The 13,015-nt window shown below is 34.7% G+C and overlaps 2 protein-coding genes across 11 annotated transcripts in view; one reads left to right on the forward strand and one right to left on the reverse strand.

Annotated features, from left to right (window-relative positions):
• Window positions 1-13,015, forward strand: part of LOC138701479 (uncharacterized) — a 316,721-nt gene that overhangs the window by 138,064 nt on the left and 165,642 nt on the right. The gene's annotated exons all lie outside the window — the stretch shown is intronic.
• LOC138701482 (nucleoside hydrolase-like) overlaps window positions 6,720-13,015 on the reverse strand; it is a 59,493-nt gene continuing 53,197 nt past the window's right edge. For both annotated transcript variants that reach the window (XM_069828394.1, XM_069828393.1), the window contains one exon: window positions 6,720-7,285. In XM_069828394.1, coding sequence (XP_069684495.1) covers window positions 7,083-7,285 — 203 coding nt within the window. In that variant the 3' untranslated portion in view covers window positions 6,720-7,082. The remainder of the gene's footprint in view (window positions 7,286-13,015) is intronic.

The following is a 13,015-nucleotide window of genomic DNA, read 5'->3' on the forward strand; positions in this document are numbered from 1 at the left end:
TAGAACAAGAAGGTGGCCACTGGCATAAATGTTTCAGCACTCAATTCATAATATGAGTATATGATGTTTACAAGATGAACACCAGAGAGAAGTACAAAGAAGAATATTTCTGAAGAATCTGTCTAAAGAACTTCTTATGGAGAACGTTGACAGGAGAATGAGTAATCCCCATGTATCAAGCAGTCCTAGGGACAGAATAAAAATGTTCCTAATCAACAAAGGTGTTGAAGTGCCACCGAAAGAGGAGCAAAATCAAGGAACAAGAAGTGAACCAGCATCTCAGAAAAGGAAGAGATGTCATATCTGGCCTCGTACAAATGACAATAGGCATTCAACAGAGTGTGCTGCTTGTTTGGGACACGTATACAAAATTCACTACAAAGTTGTTTGCACAATATGTGAAGAACAAGCCAAGAAATGAAACACTGTTTCGTTCTACAACATCTGATTAGACTGAAGCCACCAGTGCTTATTGGTTTGCGGTGACATCTTAGGAGTCAGTGTAGTAATTCAGAATGAGACCTCTTTGAAGGGCATCCACTGCAGTAGCCTTTAGGTACAGTAAGTTTTGTATTACAAACCAAGTGTCAATAATTTTCAAGAATGCTTCCAAATGTAGGAACATACTAGGATTTTGCGTATTCATCCAGAAGAGGACTACTTTCAGAGGGATGTAGTAGTCTTTAGGTACCATTATTATGAACCCAGCCTTAAAATTGTTCAATCACACCTCGTAAAGAAACAGTATGGTTTTAAGATTTCAAACCTATGTTTTCGCTTTTTTTTTAGTTGAGACTTACAAATTTCATTGTATTTAATTATGTTCATTATAAATAATGTACCGGTATATGAATCAAATAGGTCTACAGTTCCGAATAAAAATATTTCATTTACTTCAGTTGAAACATTTTATCCCATAATTTTGCAATGAATCTACTTCCAGATCATAGTTTGTGTCAGCGGGTCAAATTGACCCGACGCGAGTGTTTATGTAACTTTCGGCCTGGCGAATACTTAAGGGTTAAACGCTTAATTATTATCTGTAATTTATGCTGTCTCCGGTCAATAAACTGTTCCGTATGCAGTTAATGTATTTCTAACAATCGCACTTCCTCAGTCAGATTAACCGAAACATAATAAAGCCTGCGTCACTGTAGCTCCACGTGTCCCTGTTTACCTGCATTTATTACAGCCAAATGTAGCTGAACGCCAGGTTTCTTTTTCTCGTATTTTTACTTCGCTTACTCTCTTTTCTCTTATTTTCAATTGTTTTACTCTCTTTTCCCCCCTCATCTTGTCATTTCTTTTTTCCTCACAGCTTCTTTCATGTTTCCGTCTTTTCCTCCTTTTTTCCTTCTCTTCTTTCTCCTATCTCGTCTTCCTTTCTTTCCCTTATTTTAATTCTTTCTCCTTATATTCAATACTTTATGATAGCAAAGGGCTAGGAATTATGACGTCATCACTCTCTTTTTAAAGCCGAGATCATTGCCATTTTCCGATGTCTTCTGGAGAGTATTAAAGAAGGCGATGGGTGAAATTTGTATTTTACATATTTTTTAAGCCACAGACTTGATTTCTGTACACATACTCCTATTGATATAAGTAATGTTGTGTTTAAGTTTCTTGATTATATGTCCAGTAGTTTAAGAGTTGCTAAGGGACGCGATAGGTGAAATTTCTATTATTCATATTTTTTAAGCTATAGACTTGATTTTTTGTACACACACTCCTATTGAAATCAGTAATCACGTGTTTAAGTTTCATGTTTATTGGTTCAGCAGTTTAAGAGTTATTTAAATTTTAAAACATTATTTCTGTATTTTCAAATTATTTCTTATAAAATTTATAGAGCGAGCACAGATTTATTTTTTATTCAACAATTATTTTCTTTTTTTTAATGCCAACATAACTTTGTTAATTATACCTTAAAGAACATGCACTATACATGTCAACTTCCTAGCATAAAATTTATGAAATCCTTAGCAATGTCAATGCAGAGAAGTGGCCAAAAACAAAAAAGTACGGGAAAATGATTTTAAAATTTTGCATGCAGTTTAAATTTAATGAACGCAGCCTTTTAAAGATGGCGTAATTGATTACACAACTGCCGTAGAGGTTTAAAACTTCGTTATCCCAGTCATTTGTATTTTCAATTATATTTTCAAACATTGATTAATTATTCAGATTTATACTCACACACAGTCTCTCTTTTTTTTTTAGTTGGTTATTTAATGACGCTGTATCAACTACTAGGTTATTTAGCGTCGATGAGATTGGTGATAGCGAGATGATATTTGGCGAGATGAGGCCGAGGATTCGCCATAGATTACCTTGCATTCACATTGGGTTGGGGAAAACCTCGGAAAAAAACCCAACCAGGTAATCAGCCCAAGCGGGGATCGAACCCGCGCCCGGACGCAACTTCAGATCGGCAGGCAAGCGCCTTAACCGACTGAGCCATGCCGGTGGCTCACACAGTCTCTACAAGGTGACTATTGTAGTTCCATATTGTTGGTGCGACTTTTGGAAACCTCTTTTTCACTGCTTGGTCTATACAGGTTGATTCACGAGGATTTACCGTCCCTTACGGAGCTTATTTCCGAAGAAATTCTGAGCAAAATATGTCATATAAACATGTGTCATTTTCATAGTTACACTAATTTGAAGTTGTTAGTAAAATACTTTTTTTTTTTTAGTTTTAAGGGTAAAAAAATACAGTATTACAAATAGAGAATGAACTATTCAGAAGTATAATTTCTTTAATTGGCTGGTGTTCTGAAGCTAAAAATGTGCTGTTAATATCTTTGTACAGATTTTTTTTTTTCAATTTTTAGCTAAAAATTGCATCATTCTTACATATTTATCACAAAAATTGTTACAAATCATACGACTTTAGAACTTGATCCATTACAGATTAATTATAAATCCTAATGTACAGTCTTAAAGAATTTATAAGAGTGGCGTGATTTGTAACAATTGTGATAAATGCGTAAGAAAATGTAATTTTGTAGTTAAAAATCGAAAAAAATTGTGTACGAAGCAACTATGGAATTCACAACACATTTCTAGCTTCAGAATATTAGCTAATTAAATAAATGATACTCCTGAATAGTTCATTCTTTATCTGTAATATTCTTTTACCCTTAAAACTCAAGAGTAATGGTGTTTTACAAACAACTTCAAATTAGTGTAATTCTCAAAATATTGAGATTAGGACAAATTTTTATGTGTCATTTTTTGTTCAGAATGTCTTCGGTAATAAGCTCCGTAAGGAACGGTAAATCCTCGTGAATCACCCTGTATAATGAGCCCTCTTTGATGATTTTGAGAAAAACGAAGAGAAACAGTTGCTTCAGAAAAGTATATTTTGAAATTCTGAACAATGTCAATCAAATTGATGTGAGGTTTCAGAATCTAGAGAAGTTAAAATTTCTTGAATTAATAAAACCGAATCGTGACAAAGAGTTCCCTGAAATTTCTTTTTCATCATGGAAATCAGTTTATGATGAACACTTCGATTTTCCTTGTTTAAGAAGTGAGTTGAGTGTGTGTTATTGCAATAAAGACTTGAAAATAAAAATGCGACTGAACTTTTGTGTTACTTCAAAAGTAATGCAGATTAACAGTGCGCTATTTCAACTTACAAAATTATGCGAACGGATTGTTGCAATTCCTGCAAGTAGTGCTTCGGTTGAACATCTTTTTTCTGAACTAAAAAAAAATAAAAACCTACATCAGAAATTTACAAGCGGAAGATAGACCATCCAGATTATCATTACTCTCTATAGAGAAGAAATTACTGAAAATCATTCGCAGTAATGACTTCTATGGCCAGATAATTGATGATTTTGCTCTAAAGAGAGGAGAATTGCTTTGGTCTTCAAATATTATTTATGTGAGTTGGCTGCTATCAATTTGTACTATACATATAAACATTATTTGTATTATTCCTTCCCACACATAAAATTGTACCGCACACCATTGATTAACATGAAGATTGGTTATTTAAGCTTTCAAGCCGCAATCACGATGGAGCGACATAAGTTAATGTACAATATGAAAAAAAAACAGGTCTGTATGAAATTTAATGTACAGCGACATTACGTTGTACATATTTCCCATGAATAAAAGAACGTAGCGGAAAATGAAAGGATGAAAATGATTGATGATTATAAAAAAAAAAACATTTGAAACTTTAATTAGTCAAAAATTTAACTAAAATATTGCAAAGCTAACTAGAAGTGAATGTGCGCATGCAAGAAGGTGACTTGTCCAAAAGGGCAAGTTTTCAGGAGAAGTTTAAAACTGATTTGTAGTTACATGTTTTATTGCACATTTTCTTTATTACAACATATCAATAGACAATGGTAATGCCTGCCTTTCTGAGGTATTATAAGCAATGAATTTTATTTTCATTAAGTACAAATAAAAATCAGTTTTAACCTTCTCCTGTCAACTTGTCCTTTTCGAGAAGTCACCTTCTTGCATGCGCACATTCAGGTTATAACGCTGTATTATTAAAAATTTTAAAATTTTACTATAGTTATTATTTATTTGTTTAAATTCCATTTCCCTCGTAAGTTTGCAGAAGAAGTAATGCCAATATTTGGGAGCACTTGGTCTACAGATGCGAACAGTTTTTTTCACAAATTAATCAACAGAACTACTCGAAGACCACGTTTGACAGATTCTCACATAGAGTCTATTACGTGGATTTTTTCCAACAATACTGACATTGGAAGAATTATTTCTAGAGAACATCACAGAAATTTAGAAGATTGAAACTATCACGAATAAGGACAAAGCCAGATGTATGTGTGTGTAAAAATAAAAGGGATTTGAATTATTTTGGTTTATTTTGAAAAATTCTTCAATAAATAAAAATTTTGAAAAGGTGTCAGGATGCAGCCTTCTGCGCATTTATTCATAAATGGGTAGTGTCAATCACAATAAAATTATTTGTGTTATAATGTGAAATAATTTTTATTAAGAATTATTGTCAAATAAGTTATATCTCAAAAGAAATATGATTTAACATGATTTTTTTTAAATAAATTATCCTAGTATAGTCTAGTATTAACTTTTTTCATTACTGTAGTAAACTACGGTATTACACCCACGACTGACGAATTCTCTTACATGCCGCAAACCACAGTTGCTCGCAAAGTGCAATCTGATAGACAACAGTCCGTGTCACATGCCTGCTCTTATACCAGACATGTCAAAACCTTGCACATTGTGCACTTGTCTCTGTGCGATGTGCAGTTCCTATTCCCCTACCTGGAGGGAGTGAATCGGCTTGGAGGGGAACACGACAGGTTTCAGTAACACAGATCAGTACGGGTGTGCTCATTGAGCTGTGATTGTGAATGCGTTATGAAAAATAAAGTGAGGAGTCCACAGATATAACGAAAAAGAGAAATCACGAATCATATAACATAACTGTTATGATGTTTTCCTCAGCCAACAGTAATTATTTTAAAATGAAAGGCTTTCATCATATCATGTGGACCTAATAGTGATGTGAGAATTTAAATCAGATTAGTAAAGTTCTCAAAATATGATATTCGCCAGCTCTTATTTCTTAATTAGTACTCTCACGGCAAGACAAACATGACAATGATGTTGTTTTGGAGTCTGTACTAACACAGCCATCAATGGTTAGACGACTTACAACTTTATTTGATAAGCTGATAAGTGATGAAAATATTGAGTGGAGAATATACAGTATGTGAGGGTCTTGAGGTTGTAAGGGAAGGAAGAAAGCACTATGTGTAAGCGGAAAAATTTTCCGGAAAAATAATACATAATGGCGAATTTCCCATCTCACGTTACTATATTATCTTAATATACTTACGTTAATAAATCTTTAAACCTGACATAAAGAAAATGTCCTCGCTCCACAGCTTGTGAACTACTCTTTTAACTCAATTCAGTAACGCTCCCAACTTGCTGATACAGTACTTGCTCTCAACGTTTTCCAAATAAACTATATATAAATTTAAATTCAAGCTTAATTTATCCAATTTATTAATAATAATGTGAATTTATATTAATATACAACAAGAAAATGATTCCATTGTAAAAGCCTCACAATGTCCTATTGCATGTAATTGGGAGTAAAATATTTTCTTTAACATTTGTGCTCCAATGGTCCCAATAATGCTTGAGAAACAATGAAAGAGTTTTACTTTGAAATAATCACTATTTACTACGTAAAATGAAATACAGTGTTCGTTTTTTGTTGTTTCGAAATTACTGCAATATTTATATTTTCTTCAAATACTGTATAGGCCTACAAATCATGTAAATAAATTATTCTTTACAAACGACTGCTTTGTGAATTGTAACTGAGTAAGTCTATTGTTTCTTGTGTTACAATTATTATCAAATATAAACACTGACAATAATTGTGTTTTTCCTTCTAAGTGTGTTTATAATGTCCAAATGTCAGTTTAATTGAACACTAGAAGTGCAGAATAGATTCTTGTACATTCCTCCCGCTAAGAACTGGTAAGAGCAACACGTGAACTGCACAGACCGGCGTTCCGCGCACATACACTGCACTTTCAGTGTCTAATTTCTGACATCCCTGTCTTATACTGTATTTCCTATGGTTAGATTGTAACATCAGACTTCATGCTTGGAGGTCTTGTCGTCTCTGAGATGCGCCTACTAAAAATAAATGGTTAATCTGAATAGTGTCATTAAAGGTACAATTAAGTTTCAAGGCTTTTATATTCATTTTGTTTTTCAAGGTGACGTACATTGGCTTTCTTTTAGTCATTTCTTTGCTCTTGAATTGACTAGGATAAAATACATTATATCCAGCTTAATCATGAGATGAAATCTCCGTTATTGTCTGTAATTTTTTATTGTAAACCGTGGCATGGTTTCGTAAGTACTACAATATTGAAATTAAACATTTTGTCCATATTGTTCAGTCCTGTGTGTATCACTACGAGAGATATGTTAGAAGCATCCTTTTATAGCGCTGTACGTCGATCTTCTCGATGATGACCACATTACAAGGAGCGTCTTTGAGAGAGTTGGAATAATCCACGAAGAGGGATCCCCTGGCCCTAACTCCCTGCACTTCGGGCATAGCGTGGTAGCAGGGTGATGCTTGACCCACCAGACTGGGATCGAGAGTGACCGCCGTAGCTATTGCGTCGGCACTGTGCCATTCCACCAACTCGTCGTCGCTGAGTTGCTCCCGCTCTGCCAGGTTCAGCAGGCGCACGGACGGACTGCTTACGGAACCCAATGCTTCCTTGCGCCATTGCTGTGAAAAAGTTTATAAACTAAATCAACGAGTCAGGTCTATATAGGGAGAAGGAATACATATTAATACAATGGTCTATAAATAAACAAATAATTATTAGCCTAAATTATAGTAACAAAGTGAGCAAAACTGCGCTACACCGCTAAGCGGAAATTTCTATAACAGCAGACGCGCTAGCAGGTAACGAAGACAACACATGGTCGGTATTTCAACAAACAAATTATTTGTGTAAGAATCATTAAATAGGCTACAAGTTGTTAAAACATCATTCATTCATAGACTACGTCTTAGGCAAGGAGGTGTTAAAATTATCTTATTTCGTTTTCTGAACATCTCTGGTATCTTTTTTTTTTATATTAAATATAACTCATTATCACACGTTTACACTTGTTTTAGAGGCACGTTAACTATGTTTCTGAGGGGTGTTATTTTTCAGTTCTACAAGCTATACAGTTACATGATGTGCTTTTTTTGTGATCTATAATTATCTTATTATTTTCAAGAAAATAGAAGTCGAGAATAATTGCGTCGGTAGTTCGAGAGGGTCACATAATATTGCTAGCATTGTATCATCCAACGCTGTAAATCAAATGCTTGCATAGAAAGTTTTTCTACTGTATATGCTTTGTGGTGAAATTCTATTATATACATGCCACATTTCATCTATGCAGGCAAACTACGCCACTAATTCAGCTTTATAGTGGGTTCAATTGAGGGGGTCAACGCAACAGTGGTCTAAGCCACTTTTTTAATGTAGAAAAAGCAAGTTATTATATAGCTTGTTAGGAAGCATGCTTCCTAACAAGCTATATAATAGTGGATTGGTCTGTTCCACTGTTCACGTCAAAATCAACAGAAGGCTCAATATTTAATTTTTCGCATTGAGGAGGGTTAGACCACTGTTGCACTGACTCCCTCAATTGCTATATTCCAAATACAATAGGTCTATACCGTACACACTACGTGTGTGCCACCGGTTAATGGAGATGAGTAGTGATGAGATAAACTTCTCTTCTGTGATCGCTGTTCGACCTGTGATTGCTCGTTTATGATCACGGTGATCTTAGACAGTGAAACAGTGATTGAACTGCGAACTTGTTCGAGGTAAACACTGAACAGTTCATTCTTCCCCGCTCATCGGAGTGTCTCACTGCGATGTTTCAATGCTGTCTAGATATTTCGCACATGGTAAGAGAGGGCGAGAAAATGTTGAGGTTATGTGTTTGTACTTCACAGAATTCAAGTGTAAGCACAGTTTAATTCTAAAATGTAAATATATTCGTTTCATCATTTTAAAACAAATTAAATGTTTGAAAGTCAGTATTTATTTATTTATTTATTTATTTATTTATTTATTTATTTATTTATTTATTTATTTATTTATTTATTTATTTATTTATAATATATATTTTTATTTATTTACTCCATTCATTCATTCATTTAATCTAATGCTATAAACTAACCGCACATTTATCATCTATAATGATTGTCCATTTGATCTTACCAGTGTCCCTGAAGTGAAATATTACACAGGAAAAAACGGAAAATTAACAATTTCAACATAATTCAACATCACTCAGAAGATGAATGAAACATTGTTATTTTTTAATCATTGTATGTATGTATGTATGTATGTATGTATGTATGTATGTATGTATGTATGTATGTATTTATTTACACTGCAAGTGGGCAAGCACCCGGTGGCAGTGGTATATACAATATAAACAATACACATTGTAATATTTGGTAAAATTTTGTTATTATTGTAATTTTACTAGTTGAATAGTGTAGCCAATTAATAACGTCATTGCTTAAAATAATGGAATCAATTAAGCAATGTAAACTCCTGCCAGATTTTCGGCTGTCGGCTGACAATAGTATATTTTCTGGCTTGAAATCTGCCAGGATCAGCCTCAAATCTACTTGGCAACACTGAATGTATTGTTAAAATCGGGCGCTCACAGTACGCGGGCGTAGTTGTTCCCAGTTCTGTCACTAGGTAGCATAAACACAGCAGCGCAGCGCACGCAGTGAGAAAAGAACATGAACTGTCTCAACTGGTGAGCAGTTTAGCCCTCGAACTGTGATTACTGTTTAAAGAGCTGTTTAATCACAGGTGTGATCGTGATTTTTCGATTACCGCGATAAAATCACAGGTCAGTGATTTTCTGCTCATCATGATTATTTTTATTGTGTGTAATTTAGTTACCACTGCCATCGGGTGTTTTCCTACTTGCAGTGTGAATAAATACATACATACATAATTAATACCAATAAGGCTTTACTCATGAGGCAATTAAACCAGGAGATGATGGGATAGGGCGGCCAATTTCTTTCCCCCTCCATTGCATAACATATTACACTAATCAGACATCAGATGTATAGACTACAAACAATTGGATGCACTTATGCAATATGGAACCAAATCCAAAATACAGCTTTTGAGCTACAGCTGTTTTAGCAAATCGTTACAAATAAAATTCTACATCAATACTATTACAAAAGTAATGATTGCATTATTAACATTCTGAAATGCTCTTTCAGATCAATGGTGTAGCTCGTATCAGTATCTGACTCACTCAGAGTAGAAGGCCAACATTGGAGTTGGTTCCATATTGCTTACTGCAAAAATGGATATTGGCACTTGGTTCCTACTTGTGTGATTCAAGTGAGAGAGAGATGAGGCAACATTCTAGTTCAAATCCATGTTTAACACTTTATTATTGGAAAACTAAACATCGAGACACTAATTGTGGGATTACAAATAAAATTTAAAAAATATATATTCATTAGCATTTGTTCATACATTGACTTATCATTTCAAGGTGAAGTCAAGGGGACCATTGATTCCATCAACATCATCTTGTCCACACCTGTAGAGTAACGGCTAGCGCGTCTGGCCACGAAACCAGGTGGCCCAGGTTCGATTCCCGATCGGGGCAAGTTTTATTTTATTTTATTTTATTTTAGTAGGTTATTTTACGACGCTTTATCAACAGCTGAGGTTATTTAGTGTCTGAATGAGATGAAGGTGATAATGCCGGTGAAATGAGTCCGAGGTCCAACACCGAAAGTTACCCAGCATTTGCTCATATTGGGTTGAGGGAAAACCCCGGAAAAAACCTCAACCAAGTAACTTGCCCCGGCCGGGAATCGAACCCGGGCCACCTGGTTTCGCGGCTAGACGCGCTAACCGTTACTCTACAGGTGTGGACTCGGGGCAAGTTACCTGGTTGAGGTTTTTCCGGGGTTTTCCCTCAACCCAATATGAGCAAATGCTGGATAACTTTCGGTATTGCATCCTGGGCTCATTTCACCGGCACAATCACCTTCATCTCATTCAGACGCCAAATAACCTAAGCTGTTAATAAAGCGTCGTAAAATAACCTACTAAAATAAAAATTCATTGGATTTTCTTATGCAGTGACATATTCGACACCTAAACATCTTCGGTTCTACAAATAATATGATATAATATAATATAATATAATATAATATAATATAATATAATATAATATAATATAACATAATATAATATAATATATCACTCCTATTAGCAAAAAATTGTATTCAAACTCCCATATTTACACAAAACAAACATGGGAACTGACAGCTTGGAGTTGGTTCTAAATTGCAAAACACTGCACTATGGATTCTGTTTTTGGTGGTTGGTTCAGATCTCTCTATAGGGCAGCACGTTACAGATAGGAGTTGGTTCTATTTTGTATAAGAAACTATAGACATTAAGACACATTTTGCAATAGAAATCCAGATATTCATAAAATGGTGGTTGGTTCCATATTGCATAAGTGCATCCAAATTGTTCTTCCTCTGATACATATCGTTAAGTGAGATGTACTGCCTGATAACAGACGTACATATCAGACAGAACCTCAATCAGAGGTAAATACTATACTGAGAGGCAAAAAAACGGGCCACCTAAATTTTTTCACGTATAGAACTGATTTCTAGAATTTTGTACCATTAGAAAACAATAATTAAAAACAGGAAAAGAAGGAAAATGCAGCTACAGTTTTAGAAGGTAATGGACATCCCTATGCTCAATTACAGCTGTGTAACAGGCCATAATAAAGATGACAAAAGAGAAATTGAATAGGCGGCGAAGATGAGATATCTTCATTCCGTTACTAGATTTAGGCCCACACTACTGAACTAACAGAATTTATGCGAAAGCAATTAAACTTTTCAACTTAAGTAAAGATTCGAAGAACAAAAATATAAATGGTACAAAGACATTCAGACATTCTTCATAAACCGAAAGGAAAATGAAACGCTAGAAAGTCCAAACAAACCTGGAGAACTCATTAGTTTGTAACCGGAACAGAGCCTAACTCTGAAAGGCGATGATGATGATGATGATGAGGAGGAGGAGGAGGAGGAGGAAGAGGAAGAGGAAAAGGATAGGAGAAGAAGTTTATAAACATTTAGTCTTCCTCAAAGTGTAATCAGTCTGTTGAATGTCCTGATTAGTGGATCTATTCAGAAATCCACTGAATTCCAGTTGAAAATATATTACAAAATTAAGACCAAAATATACGAATATGAATTACTGTTTGCTGATGTGACGAGAAAACAATATTAGGAACAAATGATCGAAATAATATATAAATGCAACGAGAAGGAGGAAAAAAATAGAAAAGAGATCGTCTATTTCAGTCGATGCTTCTTAACATATTGATTGCAAAATATTGGATTTTCATATAAACTAGCCAGAATAAATACCATAAAAATTTAAAGTAATCGAACTTATTCTTTTATCTGTTTTAATACTAATCGGGTACCGGTAGTTCAATAAATCAATAACTCCTCGCTAAATCCTTGTATAAAAATATTTTCTAATATACTTTTTTTTTTCTAGCAGTAGGTAGGCCTACATTCATATGAACATTGTTGTATTTTCACTCCCTCTTCGGAATCATGTGCCGAAGAGGTAAGGCTAAACCATTTTATCATTAAGGTGAAGTGCACCACGTAAAGATGGTTCATATATCCATTATTAAGATTATTATTATTATTATTATTATTATTATTATTATTATTATTATTATTACTTACTTACTTACTGGCTTTTAAGGAACCCGGAGGTTCATTGCCGCCCTCACATAAGCCCGCCATTGGTCCCTATCCTGAGCAAGATTAATCCAGTCTTTACCATCATATCCCACCTCCCTCAAATCCATTTTAATATTATCTTCCCACCTACGTCTCGGCTCCCCAAAGGTATTTTTCCCTCCGGCCTCCCAACTAACACTCTATATACATTTCTTGATTCGCCCATACGTGCTACATGTCCTGCCCATCTCAAACGTCTGCATTTTATGTTCCTAATTATGTCAGGTGAAGAATACAATGCGTGCAGCTCTGCGTTGTGTAACTTTCTCCATTCTCCTGTAACTTCATCCCTCTTAGCCCCAAATATTTTCCTATTATTATTATTATTATTATTATTATTATTATTATTATTATTATTATTATTATTCCGAGGCTTATTGTAGGGATTCGTAACAAGCTGTTTTTTACGGTGATGGGTTGTTAGCCCTTCGCCCAACCCCTAAGCTGGAGGACCACCCCTTATCGGCTGTCCACGACTGCTTATTCAATATATTCACAGCTACCCTCCATATCTGGAGGTCGTCTCCTCTTTACCAACATCTGCAGCATAATCATTATCAACAGATACGTTATGTACGGCAAATTCGGCTAATTTCA

This window comes from Periplaneta americana, chromosome 6, assembly GCF_040183065.1.
Source record: "Periplaneta americana isolate PAMFEO1 chromosome 6, P.americana_PAMFEO1_priV1, whole genome shotgun sequence".
Lineage (NCBI taxonomy): Eukaryota > Metazoa > Arthropoda > Insecta > Blattodea > Blattidae > Periplaneta > Periplaneta americana.